The sequence below is a fragment of the Leucopleurus acutus genome, assembly GCF_964270905.1.
Source record: "Leucopleurus acutus genome assembly, chromosome: 1".
Lineage (NCBI taxonomy): Eukaryota > Metazoa > Chordata > Mammalia > Artiodactyla > Delphinidae > Leucopleurus > Leucopleurus acutus.
In genome coordinates this window covers 14152453-14177212 of record NC_139142.1, presented here as the reverse complement: position 1 = coordinate 14177212, position 24760 = coordinate 14152453, and the positions used below count along the sequence as shown (strand labels likewise).

Below are 24760 nucleotides of genomic sequence, written 5' to 3'. Positions count from 1 at the left end.
CCACCCAAACACATACCCACCCCAACACTTACCCATCCACCCAAACACTTACCCATCCACCCAAACACTTACCCACCCAAACACTTACCCACCCAAACACTTACCCATCCACCCAAACACTTACCCATCCAAACAGTTACCCAGATCCTGGTATGTGTCTGGCATTGTTAGATGCTGTTCTGTTGGAGAGATCTTTTTTAAGTGAGCCCAAATCTTTCCTTCTATAACTTCAACCCACTGGACCCAAAACTCTCCTAGCAGAAGTTGAAGATGGCTGGCATGCTGATCTTCTGAAAGTATTTTCTCCAGATCACACATTTCCAGCTCTTCCACCAGCTTCACCGCTTTTCTCATTATCTTAAAGTCCCCCTCCCACCTGGTCAGAAACATCGCAGTGAGGTCTGGTCTACACTGAAAGTGGGAATTACTGGTCATCATATCACTTGTTCAAATGCTCACCTTTTATTAATATAACCTGAAACTACTTACAGTACGCTTTTGACCAACATTAATTCACAGCTGACGCACTTATAGTACACGAATTCTCCCCACCCCCATTCTTCCTTCCTCAAATCTTTTGCGAATGATGGGTTCTACTGTCTAATCTAATTATATCAGGCCTCTACTTCTTAATCCCCCTCCTTTTTAGTCTATAAAATCCAGGAGTGTTTAGTGTAACCAGAAGTTGGAGAAAGAGGAGTCTTACAAATGGCAGTGGTTGCTTTTAATTTTCTATTGTGATGAAAAATTTGCCGATTTTTAGATAACTAATGAGAACCTACTATATAGGGAACTGTACTCAATGCTCTGTGGTGCCCTAAATGTGAAGGAAATCCAAAAAAGAGGGGAGATATGTATGTGGCTGATTCACTCTGCTGTACAGTAGAAACTAACACAACATTGTAAAGCAGCTATACTCCAATAAAATTTTTTTTTTAATTTGCCAATTTTACCCTCCTGCAAAACAGAGTGTGCAGTCTGTTGTCTCATGTTGTACATCACTGATTCCATGCGTTTTTGACAGCTCTTTCATATTTCTAACATGGAGATCAATTTCTCCCCCTCCAAGAAGGTGAGGGGGTTGACAAACATGCAGAATGCAGGTCGGCCCCTAAGATGCTCTGACCAGGAATCTGCCAGGTCCTCTGCTGGCTATTTGGAGATGCAAATAAACAGGAAGCAAATCGGTAAAGACCCCAGACTCCTGCTGAGTCCATCAACACTTCAACTTTCTAACCAGGAATCAGGGACACAGAACCCCTTTGTTATCCATTATCTCAGTAGTTAGATCAACAGAAATTTATCAGTAGCAGATTTAAAGAGATCCTAACACTTCTGCTGGCAGAATACCAACCAGGGATTGAGGACACCCCAAGAGTTCAGAGGATGAAAAAGAACTCAGCTTGGCTCTCTCTTGGCCATGAGTTTCACTCTGCACCTGAGTAAAATAGATAGCTGCTGAAACATTCAACTTTCAAAGTGAGTGTGAAAACAGGATGAAATTGGATGACTGGGCACTATATTCATACGATACACCTAGTACATAAGAGCTCAAAGATAACAGAGACTATTTTCCATTTAAATAAAATAACGGAGGATGAAATGAGGATGAAATGTACAATGGACATCATACTGCAGGTAAAATGCTGAGATTAAAAATATTCCGAGACAAACTCAGAAAATAGAATGGAAGTCAATAGACAACATGATTTGATATGCAAAGAAAATCATGGCTAACTAATGGATTTTTAAAGCTCACACTGTAAATGAGCATTGTTTTTTATATATGAGTGAACCCCTAAATTTGTAAGCCTTTTCTATGATGTCTCCTCCAATTTTTTAACAAAACAAAGTTTGTACTTCAAAGTACTATTATTAGAAAATCTTGTCGTTCAATCCCATATTCATTTTACCACATTAATTTAGCACATCCTTCAATATATTTAGCACAATGAAGCTTCACACTGATTTTAAAAGATTTTTAAAATTTAAAAGAATATTGTCCTTTAAAAAATTAAGCATAATGTTGCAGTTTAACGCATATGCTTTCAAAATACCTAATACCTCACCCTTTTTAATTACACTTACACAAGTAAGTGTATTGTATAGGAGGAGCTTTTAAAAAACTATTCATGGTTTCCATCAAATATGTCGCTTACAAGTAAATATAAGGCGTGTAATGTGTAATAATGATGTAACTAATCTAAATCCTCACACTCATTCTTTATACTTGACTGAATTAAAAAAGTTGCGATGACACAACAATCTAACAAACCCCTTTAATACAAGTTTAAACTGATTTTATTTTGGCTTTGCAGTTCTTCTGCCAACAATTAAATGCATACCACTTTGAATAACTGGAATGAAAGATGTCTTATAAGTTAAAAAATTATTGGATGTTATCCAAGCAATGAATAAGCTATTCCTTGCTGTGTACAAATTCAGCATTTTAGTGGGGGAATTAACATGGTTATGTTAACAAGCTTAACATTGTAAGGATTTTCTAATCTTTTAATTGTCTAAAAGGATGAGTTCCCTAAACACCCCACCTTCCCTACCTCCTCCCAACACAATCCCCCATCTGCCATCATCAGGTCTCTCCTTCGGCCAATGCTTACTTACCTGGTGAGGAATCCCTGATGATTTCCTTAATTCAAACATATACTGACCACTCTGTACAATTTCTATATCCTTAGCAGTACTGTTCTGCTATGTAGGCATTTTTAAAAATTATAAAGAATAAGCTCAAAGCACATGAATAGGGCAGCAGGCAGGATAAAAATAAAACCTTTTAGCGAGTCAGCACTAAAATCAGCCATTTTCATTAAGACCCTCAATATCTGAAAGGCCAAAACCTTTGGAGAGGTCATTAACGTATCTTTTGCGGCTCATTAAACTGCTCTGAAGAAGCAAAAAGAAACATAAGGAGCTAAATGATAAGCTTAAATGTTCGGAATTCTCTTAAAAAAAAAAAATAGTGAGAGCGACAGAAACTTTCTTGAAATGTTTTGACTCTGTAAACTTTAAAGTCATCCAAAAAATAAATCTTCAGACCTAGATCAGCAAATAAAAGTCTTATGGATTTTTCTAACTTTGTACATGTTAGGCTACAATACTTTATATAAAATATAAAATACATTGTCATTATTTTTAAAGATATTTAAGCAAAAAGTGAAAGGTGCCTTGGGCAACAGAAGTCCCCTCAATCAGGGTTTATGTTCCTCCAAAGCCCAACCATGGCTGCCCCATCACATAGACCAGAGGCATATAAGATGCTGAGATTTCTTTGGAGGTACCAAGGAAGCATAAAACTATAGTGGCTCTGGCTCCCAAATTAGGTATATTTTACTAAATTTCCCTTCTCTGAAAAAACGATCATCCAGGAAACTTTCTATAACCCATCCTGTTTGATTCATCATAAAACCTGTTCCCGCCTATGGTGAGAGATGATTCAAACTTTTTTTCTGTCAACTGATTTTGGATTGGTGCCTATCCCAGAGAGGATGCTACATAAGACCCTATACATAACTTTTGTAAACAATCTGTTGTCATAAACATTGTTTTGGGGTGCCCACTATTTAAGGGGTGTGAATTGAGTATTGTCAAGTTTAAGGGCCCCCACTATACAGTATCAAAATCATAAAAGTCAAGGTCACCCACTGGGGAGCTGTTTATTTAACCATCAGACACGGAGAAAGATTAGAAAAGGGAAAATTCCTAATAAGTTGGTGGGAGTGTAGATTGGAACAGAGTCTAAAATTGGAAGGCAAATTGGCAATATCTATATCAAAAGCACTAAAATGTGCATATCCATTAATGAGAAATCCCACGTCCAGGAAAGAGGGGCATAGGCAACAAAACCATTAAACCAGATAACAGGACTTTTCTGAAGACGTATGGGCAAGAAATCCAACTACAACATCCTCCCTCCTCCTTCCAGACCTAGAGTCTGAAAGTCACACTGGCAAAAGCTGGGAACAAAAAGAAGTTGATCTGGCATGGGCAGCTTGACCTCGGGGACCCTACCGAGCACAGTTGAGCGTCATTTCACAGAAATAGAGTTCCAGGAACTGTAAGAGCCAACTTACAGCCAAGCCCCTTGTACGGCTCAGCAGATCCTAGGGCGAATGAGGGAAAAGCAAGAGCTCTTCAGTTGTCTTGTAACATGATAGAGACAGACTCCAAATGGGTCGGGCAAACCGCTCAGCGATGCAGTGATTTTCACTTTCCATTACAACAAAAGGGACATGGTTATTTTAAATTGATAAACTCAACTAGTCTGCGCATCGGGGACTGCTTTTTCTTGAACAGAAAAGTTACAGAGACAGTGCAGAGAGTTCTCACAGACCCTACACTCAGTTTGTCCAAGGTTAACATCTTAGGTTACTATGGTACATTTGTCACAACTAAGGAACCAACAATGATACGTTGCTATTAACTGCACACTTTATTCCTATTTCACCAGTTTTTCCCTAATGTCTTCTTTCTGTTCCAGGAACCTATCCAAGAGATCCCATTACCCATTTAGTCACCATGTCTCACCATGTCTTCGTAGCCTCTGGTCTGTAACAGTTTCTCAGACTTTCTTTGTTTTTGATGACCTGACAGCTTTGAAGACAATGAGTCAGGTATTTTTAAGAATGCCCCCCCGCCCCCCCGCCGCACCACCTTGGGGACAAAACCTTGCCTAATGTTTTTTTCTCTGATTACAGAGAAGTTAGGGATTTGGGGGAGGCGGACAACAAAGGTGAAGTGATAATTTCTGGACATCGTTATCATGCGCACATCTTGTCAACTTCACATCACAGATGCTGTTAGCTTTGACCACCTGGCCAAGGTAGTGTTTGCCAGGTTTTCCACCATAAACTTCCTTTTCCACCCCCTTTCCACACTCTGCTCTTTGGAAGTAAGTCATTAAGTGCAGCCACTCAAGGGGTGGGGAGTTAAACTCCCACTCCTTGAATGGATGAATATCTACATAAATTATTTAGAATTCTTCCGTATGGGAAATTTGTCTCTACTCTCATTTATTTATTTGAGCATTTATTTATATCAGTATGGATCACAGACACGTATTTTATATTTGGGGTTATATCCCAATGCTATGTTATTTATTTGTTGTTCATACTGTCCCAGCTTTGGCCACTGGGAGCAAATTCAGGTTGGCTCTGGTAGGCTTTTTACATCCTTGTTTTCTGAACACTTCCTTACTTTCTGCTTCTCCGTATTTTTATTAGTGAAATGCCTTACTTAAGAAAAGGGTTGTGATGGGATGAATTTTGTGTTCCCCCTCCAACATACAAAAAAAATTCACATTAAAGTCCTGGTTACCAGTACCTCAGAATGTGATGTTATTTGGGAATAGAGTCATTGGAGATGTAATTAGTTAAGATTAGATCATACTGGGCTTCCCACGTGGCACAGTGGTTGAGAGTCCGCCTGCTGATGCAGGGGACGCGGGTTCGTGCCCCGGTCCGGGAAGATCCCACATGCCGCGGAGCGGCTGGGCCCGTGAGCCATGGCCGCTGAACCTGCGCGTCCAGAGCCTGTGCTCCACAACGGGAGAGGCCACAACAGTGAGAGGCCTGCGTGCCACAGAAAAAAAAAAAGATTAGATCATACTGAATAGGGTAGTCCCCTAATCCAGTATAACCGATGTCCTTCTAAAAGAGGGAAATTTGGACACGGCACACAGGAAGAACAAAGTGCATCACACAGTGAAGATGAAGACAGAGATCACAGTGATGTTTCTAACAAATATTCAAAAGGGTATACTGGAAAACAGAGGCACAAGCTCTGTGCGGCAGTACTGAGCATCATATTTGGACGTGAACAAGGTTTCGGGGTCAGTGTTTTCAGATGCTTCATTTTCCCTGCAGAGTTTCCAGCCACCTGCAGCTTGGCTCAGAGCGCTACTTGCCAAGCACACCTGCAAGTACTAGCAATAACCACCCATCCAGTATAATCACCATCTTCAGCATGCTAAGTACCAGCTCTGTGAAATCCAAGCACTTCCCAGGTGCCCCTCACAGCAATCCTGCGGGGCAGACAGGTGATTCCCTGCATCACAGAGGACCCAGCCAGATCGTGTCAGGTCATCATTTGTGGTCCCTGTTTAATGACTCGCTTTGTCCCACTTCCACCTTCCCTAAGTCACATCCACAAGTGGCCCGATGGCTTAGAACGGAACTGACTACGTCACTGTCAGCTATACGAATATTATACAATCATCCAGCATTTAGGACCCTTAGTACAATTTTACACACTACAGGATACTAAGCTTTCAGATGAAGGAACTATAGTCCCCGGGAATGAGAAAGTGACTTGTTCTTAGAGTTAAGACATGGAAGAGGCAGGCTGAAATCTGGTCTGTCTTCTCACTCCACATCCAGTAATCTTTATGGAGGTGAAATCTAAGCTCCCGCATGCGCAGAGGCAGAAACTTTTTTTTCCCCCTCAGTCAACTGGGAGAAGAGGAACTGGATGTGACATACTGGGATCTGAAGTTTTCGTTTGGAAATTATTTTCATTACAAAAGTTCCAGTTCATCTGCATTTTTATTCCTATATTAAAAAATCAAATGAAGTCATTAGGCTTAGGCCAGCTCATAAAGCCCATCGCCTGAGCGTGCATCCCTCTGGCAACCTCTAGAGCTCTACTCTAATCCAATTATTAAATTATTAAATAATTATTAAATAATTAAATTATTAAATAATTACTGTGTTTCCCTTGGGGTCGCGTTTGGCAACAAAATACTGGCCTAAATGAACCAGTGATGTGACCCAGTGAATAACACTTATGTTCTTAACTTCTTAGAAGCAAAAGGATACGAAATACTTCCGAGGTACAAACTGGGAGGAAAGTGAAGGGTTTTCTGTGGGGTGTGGAGGGTGAAGGGAGCAGGATGACAAAGGAACATGAGAATCTGGGAATTATTCCAATAATGAGGGTCATCCCCTCCCCCATCAACCCTGCACATCAGTAAGTCTCCACTCCAAACCCAGTTTTCTCCCATTTCAGGAGTGGTTACGGCCACAAGGAGAAAACCAAGCATATGGCTCTGCCCTTCTGGACATTTCTACAATGCTGGCTGGGCTGCTTTGGAAAATCCCATGTTATCTCCTACAGCTATATGACCTCAAGTTGTCATTTCCAATAAAGTATGCTTCCACTGACTTTTATGAACATAGACAAAAGCTGCTACAACCTTTTTTGCCCCCAAATCTTTCAAGCCAACTGTAGTTGCTATGTAGGGTTATTTGTTTCTAAGGCAACAGCCCATATCTAAGTACTAATGGCCTGTCCTTTTGCCAGGCAACAAACAGCCTTGTGATGCAACTGCACCTGTCTCGGCTACGTGTTACTATGGAGATGCTGCAGTTGCTATGGCTACCATCACGCTAATCGCCTAGCGAAGGCAGACATACAGCAGTCTTCTCAGAGAGCCCAGCTGTTCCTCCCCGTCTCTTGCTGAAGACTGATTGTCTAAGGCCTGTGATGGAATGCTTCTCAACTGAGATGTACAAGAACTTCATTAATGCTGTTTCAGAGGATCACTTTGTGCTCCCTTCTGCAGAACAAACATCAGACTAGGGAAAGAATTTGCAATGACACAGACTGTGAAACTACCGACATCTATGAATTCACGCCTTTCCTCACTGACGTAAACTTGTAGTCCAAGGATCATTCTCTTAACTGACTGGTAACAATAGAAACATCTCTATACGTTAAAGAAAAAAAAACTTTTTTTTGTAGAGTCGGGGGATAGATTTCAAACCCAAACACTATGCAAGAGAAAATCAATTTTAAAAATTGGTTCTGTTTTATAGGGCTATTTTTTTAGCCTAAATACTAAAAATAGTAACCTATTTTTTTTTGAGTGACAGGTTGCATATCCTCCCCTCCAATTCTATCTCTGTAAAAATGGCACCCGTGACCTCACTGTCTCAAAACAAATGGGCATGTGAGGGGCAATCCTAGTCTCTACTGTTCTTTGCCGTTTTCCTTGAAGAGGCAAACACCAAGTAACCACAACGAAACGATCACTCTGGAGCACCGTCTGCATGGAGACGGGAAGCGGCAACAACTCTGTGCATCCTTCAGTGAAACACCTGCAGACACTCTGGCTTGGAGGATGGGAAGTTGGAATCGCTTACCCGACGCGCTCCTGGACTCTCATCCCTGCAAACGGCCACACTCTGAGATGTTAAAGCTGACAGCTTTCCTTTGTAAATGTTTCTACCCAGGAAGACATTATTTCACCCACCATGAAGCCTTCTGGAAGGAGACACATTCGTCCCAAGCAGCAGAAGCGGTAAGCTTTGCCGGAAAAACAACTGGATATGCCTCCAAGAATACTTAACTTCTTTCTCATTTATCTACAGTTATTTTTCAAATCATACAGCCTATGAAATTAGTTTCAGCGCCTGTCTCTGCCAAAATAATGCAACTTCAGTAGACAACAAACAAACCAACCCCAAAACAAAAAAGGTCTGAATGGCTTACCTTTGATATGCCTGAGGAGAGGCGGGAGGTGTATTGAACACATTCGAGTGCGGGTGATAAGGTGTCTTTTTCAAAGCCTGAATTAGATTTTGTCTATACTCTGGGTCTATGCACCACAACGACCCTTTCCCGATACTCTGCAAAGAACAATAAAATACAAAAGTGATTAATATAGAGACAGTACCTACCGTGCAGTAAGTAGATGTATAACTCTCATCACAGTTACTTATTTTGAAAAGCCTCTCACTTCTTTGTTAACTGTCTGCCAGCCTTAACTACCGTACTATTGTCCTCTGACAACAGAACACCAGGCAATGCGCTTCTGTGTATACACATTAAGTTTAACAAAATGAATATGTTATTTCCAGGTGATGTTGCTACAATAATATTGTAATTTTCATATCCTACTGACCAAAACCCTCAGTTCCCTTATGATTTTTCAGTGTCAACTTTGAAAAACGTATGTATCCCCTTTAAAAAGTGAGTTTTAAATTTGTCAGGTATCAAGGGTTGAGAGAAAAAGAGGGCAGAGACACCCTCAAAACTCTGTCTCTGCTTTAAAAATTCGAGGGTTATGTTTTCAAACCCTATTACACCGGTGCCACTTTACAAAAACAGAAAAGTAATCCACTTGTTTTTTCCTGCTTAACAAAAGAATGACATTATTTAAGCTTCCAATGGAATTCTGTAATGACCTTCCCAAAGAAACAAAAGAACTCAGGCAGCAGTGGTAAACCTTAGCCAGAATCCAGTACTTATTTTTTGATATCCTCCATTCTGGATTTTGCTCCAGACCTGAATCTTCAGAAGTCAGAAACTTTTAAAATACAAATTTTAACAAACTGGTTCCAGGGAAAGAGGGAGACTTGCTCGGAGGCCCACTTTCAGCTGGACGCTTTCGTTCTGGGCACGCAGCATTTTATAAAACACATGCAAGATCTGCCTCTGAGGCCCGCTGGATCTGGCGGCAGGCTGATAGGATGGGCAGTCACTGTTCTGACTGCTCGCTTTCAAGTGACCGAATGTACCCAAGCTGCTTGATAAGGTCATTTGTAAACATTTACTGATTTGGAGAGAAAAGAAGTCAAATTATATAAACCCACACCCACCCCATGCTTCCAGCCAACGACTCTCTAATTTTCACAACTATTATACTACAGAAAGATTTAGAAAGCAAACAAGAAAATCATTTAACTATTATGCAGGGGGCAAAGTCCAAGAAAATCCCCTAGAAGGAGAACTAAAAATAAATTATTCCTAAAATCTTTAAAGTTTTAAAAATTTGTATTTCAGTCATCAGCTTACCAGATAGTTTACTTACAAACTTATTCACAGAACCCCTTAAAATTCTTTACTATCAACACCACCAGTGCACTCAGCACAGGGAACTGCTCGAAGCCAAGATCCGGGGCTAGAGCCTCTGCTCCCCCTCCCCCACTGCTCCCCCCACCCGCCCCGCAAGTGCAGGCCTGACCCCAAACACAGTCCCAGTCAGGCCAACCTGCCTGGGCTAAACACCAAAGCTCCCAGTTTAACCACCCGGATGTTTAAAGAAATGAAACATTTCAATTTTAGAAAACTCAACACCCTTATGTGGTCTTTCCTTCCACGCATACATTTTCAAGCCCAGAAGGGGGACTAATGACACTTTCCGGGTAAAGCAGGCAGGCCACCAATGATCAGCCCTGGACCTTCCATTCTGTCCTTTGGAAAAAAGCTGTGCGGCACACTTTTTAGAAGAAAGCAAAAGCCAAGATGCTGAGAGGCGTGGAGGAAGACCAGTGACTACCAGATCTGGATAACGTAAAGCAAACCACAAAAGCCAGTCACCTCCTGGGCAGCAGGGGTCCTGGCCTCAGTCCATCAAAGGCTCCCTGTCGAGCCCTGTGCCAGTGGGACTCCCTTTCCAATCCCCTTGAAGACAAGGCTCCCAACTAGCTAGTTGGAGGGGCAGGGCCCGTGTGCAACCCACACGTTTCTGCAACGAGATCACCCTGGTTCTGGGAACCACACGGGGCTTCTGTTTCCATCAAGGTGGCTTTCAGGGTAGGGCCGTTTAATCTTACAGGGAATAAAAATATGACAAACAAATGAAGGGAAATAACAATAAGCTGAGAAGGCGGCTTCTCCTAATCCTTAGCACCTTGTTTATTACACTACGCTACTAGAAGAAAAAGGGGGAAACCCTGCAGGATTGGGGTGCGGGGACGATCGCAGGGTAGGTGATCCAGGTACAAGAGGCAGGCCGAGCTACAGTAAGAACGGGAGTTCTAAAGCCAGACAGATGTTTCCTCTGTGGCCTGGGGCAAATCAGGGTCCCCTAGAAAGTCCAGGCTTCCTCAGTGGCAAAATAAAGACCCCCTTAGAGACAGGGGTGCGGTCCAGCATGACAGGAAACACCTAGAACAGTGGAGAACGTACAGGCATTCAATAAATGGCGGAGGGCGGAGGGGACCACGAACAGGTCCTTTTGGACAGAAGGAAGAAGGCAAAGCTGGCTGCAACCATGCTTTCCACATCCGATTCTCCCATCATGAAAGAATCGCCAAATTCCAACATAGGCAGTGGGTGGGGTCCCCGGCAAGCAGACCTTCCACGTGAGGACTAAGTATTAATCTCCTGGAGCGCCACTGGCCCCAGTTCAGCAAGTGCGCTCTGGAGAGCTTTGCTACTCTCTAAGACGCCCCACTTTATTTCCACCCCCCCATCACCCTTCTATGAACCCCTCACTCCACGTTACTTCTCCCTTGCTCAGGAAGCCAATTCTGACTTCCCTACTAGAGGTTTTCTTTTGCTCGGGTCTTCGCACAGTGATCACCAAGCTAAGGTTTAATTCCACACTTGGTCAGCACACATTCACAGTATCTTCACTGCAGGCAATGCGCCTGAGCTTGGGATCATCACAGTTCCTACCTTGATCAGTGCTGCATTTTACGGTGAGCGTGGTCTGGAACTGTGATAGATTTTCACAGACCAAACACTAATTTCAGTATCTCACACTCAGAATTTCCAGAGAGAAAGAAAATAAGCCAAAAGGGCATCTTCAGGACACACCTATGGGGACACTGGAGATCCCTCAAATCCCTCCAATGATTTTCCAGTGGAGAGCTCCAGGCAGAGCTTGGAAGGAGCATGAAAGAGGCTGGCGCCGCATCTTATTTGCAAGCATTCTCGTTGGTTTCATGTAACAGTTCAGAATAGTAAGAAGGTTGACTTGAAAACTTTTAAAATGGAACTATGCAGAGCAGAGAATGCTCAAGTTTATTCAGCCAGGAAAAATTACATTTAATGCCCATAACAGGGGAGAAAAGGGTGTAATTTGATTAGAGTTGTGTAATAAGTTTGAGGGTCAGAGCTTTTAGAATTATCTGCATCTCATCTAAAGAATATGGATTTCTTTTGTTGAACCATAATAACTGTGAAGCTCATGCACCATCAAATGTTAGGGAATTCAAGATAATAAGGGAAGAAAGATTTCTACTCATAGATACATTTTCATCTCTGAAAAATATTTATATATATTTATATAGGTAATATACTTTTATAAAATATATAAATATACATATTTTCTATATTTATAAATATATAATATATAAAATGCATATTTATAAATACGTTTTTATATATTTTACATATATAAATATATATATATATTTAAGACAAAAACATGTCTGTGAAGGAAGATCTTTCTTACATGAGCACGGGTGTGTGCGCCCACACACACAGAGTTTGAGAAAACTAATGTGAAAAGGAAAGAGGAGTAAAAACATACAGATGAAGCCAAGTTGTTGTTGTTTTAATTAAAAAGCACCTGGGGAATAACAGACAATTCCTTGTTAGCAATAAAAATATCAGTATATAGCACGAAAAAAAGACCAGGAGAACCTATATTATAGAAAGAACTGATTAGTGAGAAGGGTTTTAAAAAAAGAGAGAGATAAGAATAGCAACTAAATTAAATCTTAAATCTAACTTCTAAGGATAACTTGTTTTTCCCTGAGAGGTCTGGATCCAGGGGCATCCCCGGCAGGCCATGAATTTCTCCCTGTTCCCGGAACTCTGCAGACCCACATGGTAGCACTGGTGGTCAGTCTGCCGAACATCGGGCCTTCACTGCGGGTCTCTTCGCTAGGTTGTCCCTGAGGATAAACCGTATTTTAAAACATTGTTTACAAAATGTGGCCCATGATACATTAATGGGGCACGCAGTCAATGTAATGGGTCACAACCAGCACTGCCTTCATGGAAAGGACTAGAACCAAATAGAACAGCTTAGAAAGCATCTGTACTAAAGTAATATTTTGTGAAATGTGTGTGTGAGTACACCTGCGTGTTGGTGTACAGTGGATCACAAAGTAACATACACTTCTTACTGGGGATCTGGGTCCAAAATGGGTAGTAAACACTCTTCTAGAGCAATGGTTTCCATTTTCTTCCTTCTCGTCACTTCTGAAGGATAAAGCCCTTTCCCAGCTGTAACGGAGGACTCCCTCAATGTGACCCCAATTCACAGGGGAGGGACCATGCTTGGGGATGGGGGTTAATGAGGCAGGACCCATGGCAAAATGGAGCAGGGAGCTGGATACGTGTTTCTGGTGACTCTGAAACAATGTCCCCCACTTTTTTTTTAACTCTTTATTTTGTACTGGAGTATAATGATTAACAATGCTGCATTAGTTTCAGGTGTACAGCAAAGTGATTCAGTTATACATATACATGTATCTATTCTTTTGCAAATTCTTTTCCCATTTAGGTTGTTACATAATATTGAGCGGAGTTCCCTGTGCCGTACGCTAGGTCCTTGCTGGTTATCCATTTGAAATATAGCAGCGGTGTGTACACGTCAATTCCAAACAATCCCTTTTGATGCTTCTGATATGCCATTTCCACGGATGTTTCCAACACCACCCACCCTCTTCCGTTCCCTCACCCATATGGTACCCACTGTATGCCAGGCACCATGGGGGTACATGAGTGAATACAGAACAATACAATAAGGCAACTGCTCTCTTGAAGCTTGGATTCTGGAGGGGGAAGAAGACGGTAAGTAAGTCAAGAAATAAATAAGCAAGATTATGACAGACTGTACCGCCTGCTGTGAAGGAAATAAAGAGAGTTGTGAGTTGGAAGACAGGAACTTGCTACTGTGTGAAAAATAAAAGGGTTGGGAGTGGAAGAGGACCTGCCGGGATCTATGATGAGCTGATGCCACAGCCCAGGCCCGACATGCCCAGGTGGCAGCAGTGACGGAGAAGAGAGGGCAGCTTCGGGATGTAATCTGCAGAAGCAATGGGACCTGGCGATGGATTAGAAGTGGCAGGTAAAGAAAAGAGAAGAATAATGGTTTGATTTGAGTAACTAGGTCAAAGTTTGGGAGGCAGGGGGAAATCCAGTGCTCAGGTGAACATACAACCTTTGAGTCTTTGTATTAAGAGCTACTGATTAAGGTACTTGAAGGAACTTGCTGGACATATGCCACTCCCTTCCCTCTGCTGTCCCCTCACTGACCCCAAACTTTATAGCAAAAGCTTACGAACGCAGAAAGGGAGATCTGAGGTGGTCTGGCTTTGGAGGTTTAACATTAACTGATTCTTCTACAGCAGGCACTGGTAAACATTTTCTTAAAGGATCAGAGTAACTGTTTTAGTCTGTGTGGGGATTTCCCGGGCGGTCCAGTGGTTAGGAGTTGGCACTTCCACAGCAGGGGCCACGGGTTCAGTTCCTGGTCGGGGAACTAAGATCCCACGAGCCACACGACGCAGCCAAAAAAAAAAAAACTTTTAGTCTCTGTAGGCCACACGGTCCGTTGCAACTATTCACCTCTGCCGTTGCAGAACAAAAGCAACCACGGATGTAAATGAATAGACATGGCTGTGCTTCCACAGTATTTTATTTACAAAAACACAGGCCACTGTTGGCTGGTCCCTCTCTACAGCTTCTGCACTTGAACCCAGGGTTCACACTCAAAGCTCCTGTAGTTTGGGAATCTAAAACCAGGTAAGGGGAGTCTTCAGGCGCTAAGAGAGTTGGGCTGGGTCCTGTGGAACCGGGGAGGAGATGCCAATGATGATCTAAGTGCTCCAAGGCAGGAAAGGGGCCCATCTGCAGGGATGCGGGAGGGAAGAGGTACGGACGCGCACTGGAGTCAGTATGCCCATCAGTGATGAGTACACGTATTAGTATTTGTTGAGCTGCACCTAACACCACTGCTTCTGAAAGTCAATGTGTATGTCCAGTTCACTTTCCCTCTCTGGGTCTCAAGTTTCTCATCTATAAATTAGGTGGTCAGACTAAATCATCCCACGGGCTCCTAACTCTATGCTTTGAGAATGTGTTACTACAGATTACTTAGTATACACGTACCTTCAATTCCCCATCTCCTTCCTAGCTTCCCAACACTGCCATTTTTCTGTTCTGGGCACTTTGGGCAAGTTACTTAAGTCCTCTGAACTTCAACTTCCTCATCTATAAAATGGGAGTGATATAATAATACCTGATTCACAGGACCGTTGCAAGGATTAAATGAGATAATCCTATGCGTGGCACGTAATAAAAGCTCCACGAACACTGCTCTCCTGATCATGATGGTAAAATATTAAATAGCCCGCTTTCCTTGACATCAAGCTCCAAAACACGCAGGCCCTGCCCCGTGAGGGGGAATACTTGCCAAATTGTGAAATAACGCGAATTTCGTCTTTAAAAAAAAAAAAAAATACACATGGCTATTTGTTTTCCACTGTCTGATGGTACTTTCCTTGGTCCGAAGGAAGCATTTTATATCAGACGTACTAAGGTAGAAAAGAAAGGATCAAAACAGAACAAAGCAGAGACGTGGGCACTGGAGTGATGCCAGGAGGCATACGAGGCTCTGAGGATGCTCCTTGCTTTGAGTCGCTTCCTTGTGCATCGAGGCCCCTGGGCGCCAGGACCCTGTGGCAACCCAGTACTTCCCAAGGGAGGTCCCTACCCTTCAGACCTTAAACCTGCCACCTCCTGAGTGGAGAAGCCCTACCCTCCACGCTGCCCTGCTACAGGGTGGGGAGACAGCTGACTTAGGGAATAACGCTGTCATGCCTCATTTTGAAGCAGGCCACTTAACAACACCTATAACCATGACGCAAGGCAGGGTCCATTTTTTAGGGTGCAGAACCTCCAGAGGAAGACAAACAATACACAACTATAAAGGACAGCACAAGCTGGCCGATGCAGTGTAGGTTGGCAGAGGAGGGAAAGGATGAGTCCTGCGGGGCACCAAGGTGCTGAAACCTCGCACTTGTGCACATACACACACACAAGCACACAACACACACACACACATATTCTGTCAGGCCAGCTCCTCCTATGGACCCACCCAACGCCCACGCCCCCTCCAGCTACCCCCCTACCCCAGGCTGCCCCCGCTAGAAACTGCAGCCCCTTGGAGACTGTGTTCTCCCAATCCCTCCTCTTACTTTCCCATCAAAGCCCCAGGACAGAGTCTGGCTTTCTGAGGTTCAGGCTCCCTGGGACTGTCAACAGTGAGAGGCAAACACTCCTCACTGACTCTGACCAGTGAGGGGGCAAGAGGCAATGCCAGGGCTTCCCAGGGAGAATTCCAGAATGCAACCACGCGCATGGCTCCCAAGCAACAAAGGGATCCGCCTGTGTGGATCTTGTCTACACCACTACCCTACTGTGGTGTTACCGGGAATAAACCTCTTGTCAGCTCTGACTGCCAGTTTCTTCACCTACGTACTAGACGTAAAACAGGCTTCTCCCAGTCTTGTTGGGCTTAAAGGTGATAACATATAAAATGCGCCTAACACCATACCCAGCGTGAAAAAGACACTTAATTTAATTCTACTTCCTGTCAAAGGACGTCACAGGAGAAGTTGGGTGAAACTGGAAAGAGCAAATAAAACAAAGAAAAGTTATTCTAACAAGTGCCAGTAACGTCATACCACAACAAGTGAGTGATTCCTAAAGGCCCTTTTTGTCCTAAAATTCTATAATTTATAATCTAAAAACATCAAGGGGGATTTTTAAAATTTTAAACTGTTAAGAAAAGGATCTGGGGAATTCCCTCGCGGTCCAGTGGTTAGGAATCCACGCTTCCAATGCAGGGGGCATGGGTTCGATCCCTGGTCAGGGAACTAAGATCCCGCAAGTGGGTACAGCCAAAAAAAAAGAAAAAAGAAAGTAAAAAAAAAAGAAAAGGATCTGAAAAATTAGCCAAATACATGAAACAGAGGAGGAGAGAGGGAAAAAGAACAAAACTGATCACAAAGAATTTTCTTCTAGATACATCATAACAAAATAGACAACTACACCAGAAGAAAGATATTTTTAAAAAGAAATCACATTAGACAGTTGGGTTTCCCAAACTGTTTGCAGCGTTTTAAATGTCCCACTTTGCTTTCTAAATAGTTTTTTTGTTTGTTTGTTTTCCAAAAGCAGAAGGAGGAATGGAAAAGAGATATTACATACCTGGTCCAGACAGGAATCCCTCTCTCAAGACCCTGGCCTGATGGGCCTCAGTCTAGCTTCATTCCGGGGAGTGGCCCTGCAGGCGGGGAGGGCAGCCCCGGCACCTGGAGAACCAGCCCAGCTTGTGGGCATCGGGAGCTGGACACAGAGCCCCCGAGATTCACAGCCTCTGACTATTTCGAACTTACTAACATTGCATCTTCTGAATATCAGATACACAAATCTCCTCCAGTCCCTACAGATGTATTCTAAAAGCTAGGAAGGCGGAAATCAAGATGAACATGTCACTTGTACGATACTCAGACACGTGAGCTCTATAATGAGGCTTTCCCACAAGCGTGCCTCGGCTGTCTCTGAAAGCCTCCCTCCCTTCACCAAGCATCCATGGAGAAGGGGACGAGGGAATGCAGGTGGCACAGGTGGGGAAGGAACTTTTTAGGCATGAGGAAAATGCTTCACCTCTAGTGGAGAAGCTGGACAGATTGTGTGTGTGTTTAATCCGTGCAGGAAAAGTCAATCATTTCCTTGCATTAACACCTAAATAAAACCAAAATGGCCCCAAGATCTGCCTAAAACCAAATTGATCTCTAGGACAAACCTGGCAGGTGAAGCTGGGTCGGGGTGGGAATGGCAGAAGGACACCAGATGATTGGAGTTTACAACCAATGGCTCTTGCTCTACAGGAATCTCTCCTCTCTCACTCACTATGATGCTGACTTCCACCGCTCATCACTCTAATTTCCACCGGGGGTTAGGAGAGGCCAAAGGGAGGGAAACCGTGAAGCGCCTCAGCTCACGGCGGCTGGCAAAGCTAGCAAGTGTTTGTTTGGGTTGAAATGAGTTATTTTTGGTACTCTCTAGACTACTGTTTTCCAACTACCAAAGGCAGTCAAGAGCTAGTGCACTAACAACAATCAATAATAAAATGATCACCAAAACACCTAAAAGACATTTACTTAAAAATACTGTCAAACTCTATGCTGGTAAGTTCTAATAAAGAAAAGGGAACACACACACACACACACACACACACACACACACACACACACACACACACACACACAGGCAGGCACGCACACACGCACTCTGATACTCCAAGTCAGCAAGTCAAAGAATTGGCTTTTTTTTTTTTTTTCCTGTACGCGGGCCTCTCACTGTTGCGGCCTCTCCCGTTGCGGAGCACAGGCTCCGGTCGCGCAGGCTCAGCGGCCATGGCTCACGGGCCCAGCCGCTCCACGGCATGTGGGATCCCCCGGGACCGGGGCACGAACCCGTGGCCCCTGCATCGGCAGGCAGACTCTCAACCACTGCGCCACCAGGGAAGCCCAAGAATTGGCATCTTTAAAATCACTGCTTTTATCCAACTAAATCTTGGGATTCTCCCAATTAGTTTCACCAATCTGTCCTTTGGGGCCCTTTCGCAAATAAGAGTCAACTATTCTTCCCTTTCTGAAACCTCACAGTATTAGCTTAGGCAAGCTGAGAAGAAGTACAGACACAGAGAAGTTTACAAAAACTTCATACGCTCCCAAAACACACAGGAAATATAAAAAGCTGGTGGTTTTATATACTTGCAATACCAGCCGTGCTACACCACTTCAAAGAGTGAAATTACTACTCAAATGAAATCGAGATATTGTGGCATCAAACAGTCCTCCCTCCCTCTCTCTCTCTCGCATACACATACACAGAGGATATACGGATAGATAAATAAATTCTATATGACCACTTAACTGCTAATAACTTTATTACAGAAACAAAGATGAGCAAATTTACAAGGTTTTATTTGTCACCAATATAAAACAGGTTATATATAAATATATAAAACAGGACGGTACGTGATAAAGTTGTTTGGAATGTGGATATATTCCGTTTTAAAATTTATAAATAACAGTTGTTTGCATCACATCTACAACCTTAAAGTTAAAACTGCATAAGCAAATTGCAAAGAGGCTACATGGGAGAATAAAAGACATATATTAACTTGCCTTTTTCAGGCCTTTTTTTCCCCCAATTTAAAAAGCAAACTGACTTAAAGCTAGTGGATAGGAGGGGAGGTAAAACTCACCATTCAGGACACTGACAGAAATAAGAACTCAGTTATTTTAAAAGTTCAAGACCCAGGAAAGGATTTTTAATAAACACACTATGGAAAGGTGAGAAGATGACAGCCAGCTCCAACTCTGGACCGAACTTACACTCCTTCTGGTACCTCTACTTTTTAAAAAGTGATTCAAACGTGGCAAATGAGAATTACCGCAATAACGTGTTATGGAGGGTGACAAAGGCCCACGTGGGTCTGACAGAGACACCCGTGGTTGGATTACAACTGGCCCACCAGTGCCACTTTATCTTCTGGTTGTCCATAGTTACTCATCTATTTTTAAATGTTCCAATATGATCTTATCTAACTGGCACATATAATTTGATCACCTTATTTCCATAACTAAGAGTTGTTAAATGTGCCTGGCCAGGTAAGAGTTACAGTTACAGGCTGTGTGTCTACTGGGCTGGAGCTTAACGATTACGGCCTTTTATTTTTTTTAAATAATCATAAAGACCCTCTCAGTAGAACACGCACGCTGGGTTGGTAGTTTGGTTGGTTTGGTTGGTTGGTTGGTTTTTTAAAGAGTAGACCACTGGCCATGGGACCAACGAGTCACCCACTCTCCCTGATGGTCCGTCCCCATGGGGTCTTGGCTGGCAGTTCCTAGGCTGGGAATCCAGCTTCTCGCCACAGTATTTTGCTATAAGCAACTCGGCCCGCTTTGAAGGAGAAATTATCTTTACAGTGCCTCTAAATCCTAGCACAAGCACCCCAACAGCAAAGGAGACACTTTCAACAAATGGTATCTGAGCACAGCCTGGGCCCCTGATGTTGTAGCGTCCGCCACGAGGATAAATCTGAGACCATCCCTGACCCAGGTGGGGGAAGCAATAATGATCAAATGACCCTGTAAGATTCCTTTGATATTACTGTGGGTGCTAGTCAGACAGAATCCACGGGGCCCTGGGAGCAGAGCGAGTGGCCGAATTCGTTGCGGGACAGGGAGAGGGTGCCCAGGTCAATTGCAGGTAAGAGGTGGCTGGTCCAGGACGCCAAAGGAACACATGCCTGACAGAGCGCTAGGCAGAGAGGGGAGGGGAGATAGAGTCAGAGGATGATCTGATCCTGCGATTAATGATGAAGAAACATATAAGTGAACAGAGTCCCCCAAAAAGACTCACTGACCTGGACCCTAGGAACCACATGAAAACCTTGGTGAGGTCTGAGCTTCCTGGTGTCTAAACGTCCTCTCTTGGCCTCACACTGAGTCTCCCTGAGGCCCATTTCTGAGTACGACTGACCCTTGAACAATGCAGGGTTTGGGGGACACGGACCCCCAGGCCCCCATGCACAGTCAAAAATCTTTGTATAACTCTTGACTCCCCCAAAACTCAACTACTAAGAGCCTACTGTTGACCAGAAGCCTTACCAATAACATACACAATTAACACGTGTTTCGTATGTTCCTTAATTTTTTTCGATATCCCTAGGCTACACAGTTCGCCTGCAAGTTTTTTCAAATGGTCACAAATGTCCAAAATGTTTTCCAATATATTTACTGAAAAAAACCTGCACAAAAGTAGACCCGAGCAGTTCAAACCCCTGTTGTTCAAGGGTCAACTGTATTTAAAAAGCAAATTACAACCTTAACCTCCTCATCATCAACCTTAACCTCATCATCATATCATCCTCACAAACTGTGTTCCTGGGAGGTCCCGCAAAAGGGCAGATACCTCAGTATCTGCCTGTCTCTCCCACAAACTGCTGATTTTGGTGATAATGTGTTATGTGTCACCCGGAAAGGCCAGTGTCAAAACTGAGCACTGGGCACTATGGGGATTCACCTGCGCCACAAGCACAGTGACCTAGAAGATTCGTACAGGGCCACAGAGGCAACCTGGGACAGCACACCTGCGTCTGGATGCTTCTCAGCTCACCTGAGAACTCACTGCAACCCGAGGGGCAGAACACAGAGAACAGCCCTCTAGAGAGTCAACCAGAAGCTCATGAGGGTACCTAACAACTGACAATTACACAAGGCGACCTGATAGCCAAGCACAGGACCTTCGGTGAAAGTCTGCCAAGGGTTCTGAGTTACCTGATTACAATGCCTGGGCGGGGGTGGGTATCTCTGGCTTGCTACACAGCGCATTTCAGCTCACGGTGTAAAAGTCCTCTCTGACCACCGTTTCCTCAGTCCTGAACTGGATCTCGGGAAGGACTCCTGCGGCCGGCATCTGATCCCCCCCACGGGGGAGGGGAGAAACAGGGACGCTAGGTGCGTTGCCCAGGGATACCCGGGGATTCCTACCAACCGCACTCAGACCATGCCACAATGATTAGTTAAGGTTTCCCAAAACAGCCAGCCCTTGATTATCCATGGAAATTTTATACACAAGAAATTTTAACTCACTCAGGATCTTGCAGAGTCACTTGGCCTAAATGTCAGTCCAACTCGGAACTCAAGCTACACACACGTGAGTAGTGGCGGTAGTAACGGCAATGACCATGAACGCTGACCAAGAACTGACCATGTGCCAGGCACCAAGCTAGCATTTCATGTGCATTATTTCGTTCAATTCGCCCAACAAACCTAGAAGGTGGGTAGTGGGATGGCCCTACCGATAAGGAAGTTAAGGTTCAAACAAGTTAACTAACTTGCCTCAGTTTGACTCAGGAACCCGTGCGTGTCACCACCAAAGTAAGAGTCCTGTGACCAACATTAGTAGGTAGGTAACCAGATGCAAGAAAACCTATCACACATTTCCGAGTCAAATCACGAATAATTTGGGGATGATCTACTGTACGAAGTGATGTATATCCTTAAATGTGAGTGTGCATACAAATGCGTTCTGATACACACACACTCATTCACACACACATTTTCTTTAATCGTTCACGTCAGATGAAAAACAGTGAAAAAGTTACTGTTGTTATTACGATGACTTTATATTTGCATTGCTGGCACGCGACCCTCTGCAGACAAAACATCACCTTTCTGTTTGTAAAGCAAATTTCGAAGGGCAAGCAAATATCTCAGGTGGCCCTAAACAACTCGATGAAGGAATCTGAGAAGATTCAGGTTGTTTATAGCCAAGAAAAACAGGCTCCGAAAAGACAGGGGCTTCCCTAGATCCTAACCAGCAAGAAGCAGAGCCAGCCACAGTCTTCTGAGCTGCCCCCATCTTTCCAGCAAATCATGTTGCGTCCACGAGAAAATCCAGCCTCCTGGAAGTGTTTTCAAATCTTCAGCATTCAGAGGGTTCCAACGATCCACAGGAAGGGCTGTACCAAGATAAACAGAATCCCACAAACTGGGGCAACTTGTGTACGTTTGTCCCAATGTTTTTTACATCCTCTCCCCTCCAGGTGGGACCCCACGTCTCTGAATTCACCCGGCAGGAAGGAGATTCTTAAAATCATGTGCTACTTTAAAGAAATTCTCAAAGGGAATTCGGAGAGAAAGGGCTTTGGTTTGATGGACATGTTCTAAAATGGGCGAGAAAAAGCTAAACTCCAGCATCCTTCCGCTGGAGTCATCTACACTGGATTTGTTTGGCAACATAAACACAGCCTTAAATTACACTCAACTTCTGGGGTAAGGTCTCCACGGCCTGTGGGGTCCACACACCACAGGGAGGATGTGATTTACATTTCTGATAAGTTATGTCCTTATAAGTACATAATGAGTACTTATAAGTGCATCTATAAGGCACTGGTATCAATCTTTTAAGACAACAGAAAGAAAAGTTGTACTTCGGGTGCTCCAAAGATGCAGCTGTTCCCCAAAACAAAAACAACAAAAGACAGCATCTATTCTGGCAGCACTTCCTTCCCCCATGTGGCAGCCCTGAGGACAACGTACAGCTTGCAGGATCTTTTTTTTTTAACATCTTTATTAGAGTAGAATTGCTTTACAATGGTGTGTTAGTTTCTGCTTTACAACAAAGTGAATCAGTTATACATATACATATGTTCCCATATCTCTTCCCTCTTGCGTCTCCCTCCCTCCCACCCTCCCCATCCCACCCCTCCAGGTGGTCACAAAGCACGAGCTGATCTCCCTGTGCTCTCCAATGGAATGGAAAGCATGCTCTGGGCATTTAAGCTGTGGTGAACCTGTGCGGTGGGTCCCGGGAGTCCCAGCTCAGAGAGACTCTCCATATACACAAGAAGAGCTTGTGGGGATGCGGCCAGCTCTGTCTTCCGCATTCCCAAAGGTAGCCCTGGAGAAAGGGAAGCTCTCCTTTGGGAGAGATCTCTCTGGATTTTGTACCATCCTCCAGTGATGGGAAAGTAAGTATCAAACACTCGAAAATGAAGACTATTACAACTTAGCTGAAAGGAGTTGGGGGTCCTGTTTAGTGTGGTTTGCTGTTGTTGTTGTTTTATTTTTGGCCACACCCCTGGCATGCAGGATCTTAGTTCCCCAACTAGGGATCGAACCCGCACCCCCTGCAGTGGAAGTGCAGAGTCTTTGGACCGCCAGGTAAGTCCCTGTTTAGGTATTTCAAATTAAGGAAAGATCTTTAGATATTTTTTACAAACCTCCCATTGTGATCCACCCGACCACCAGGAGCCCCATTCCTCTCCGGCCTCTGCCAGGGCTAAGCACACACGTGCACTAGATATTCAGGGCACGTGAGGACCAACGGTTCTTAGCCCCCCCCCCCCGCCCCATTCTATATCTTACAAGTGTGCTGGATAGACTCCCTCCGCCCCGCAGGCCACTCTACCCTCCTCTGCTCTGCTCACAACCCTCGGAGGCTGACACGTGTAGACACATGGACAGTCTCCCGGGCCCACTGACCTCCGGTCTGCGTCCTCCAATGGGAGGTACCGGTGAGAGAAGTCAGGGTGGGAGGAGAATGAGGGCAGGGTATTTATTCTCCTGGCTCTCCTAGAGCTGCGTCCCGCGGCCAAAGGCCCTGCCCCTGCTGAGGGTCCACAACCTCAGCCACTTTCTCCCCCGGGTTCCAGCTCTTGCTCCCTTCCTTCGCCACTGGACCCAGAGGTGAGGAAAGTTCCCCGGTGCAGCCAGCCACCCCCCCTCCTCCGGGGGTAGTGCACCACCCTTGCTGGTTTCTTCTATCCCCGCCCACTGCTGCCAACTAGTCTTTTATTAAACACTCCTTGGTTACTTCGGCTTGAGCGTGCCATCTGTCTCCTGCCACGGCAGTGACTGGCAAAAATAAAAACCAAACTGATCACCCTAGAATTTCACTCTTGGAATCTACGTGCCACAATATGTGCATGCTAATCCCCTTGCAATTTCTGCAAGGCAGAGAGGATCGCTATCAGGCAGGGGGAAAAAATGCCACCAATACTTCCATCATAATTTACTCTATTGTGTACCTTGAAAGAGCAGAATTCATCTTCTTAAAAAGTGAAGTAAGCTTTCAAACATGAAAACTCAATTACAGGATTAGAAAAGTATGTTGTTCCTAAAAATATTCTCTGTAGAATTCCTTTATAAGTGCATCATCAATGATTTCGACTATGTTTCAGAGTCACTTTAACCATGCGTAAAAATTGCAAATAGGACAGCATTTGTCGGGAAGTTCCAGTTTTAGAACAGCAGATTGAAACTGCATCTTATCTAAAACGTTTTATAGACTAGATAATAGCTCTATGGTATGAATTCAATGATTATAACAACAATAACATAAAATCAAAATTTCTAAGAATTTAAGACCTAAGAGTCAACCTCACCCTGAAGACCCCTGGTGTTCTATACTACTA

At 43.9% G+C, this 24760-nt stretch overlaps 1 protein-coding gene across 9 annotated transcripts in view; it reads right to left on the bottom strand.

Annotated features, from left to right (window-relative positions):
- Nucleotides 1–24760, bottom strand: part of FOXN3 (forkhead box N3) — a 400969-nt gene that overhangs the window by 172984 nt on the left and 203225 nt on the right. For all 9 annotated transcript variants that reach the window (XM_082851618.1, XM_082851619.1, XM_082851620.1 and 6 more), the window contains one exon: nt 8506–8642. In XM_082851618.1, the coding sequence (XP_082707744.1) occupies nt 8506–8642 (137 nt within the window). The remainder of the gene's footprint in view (nt 1–8505; nt 8643–24760) is intronic.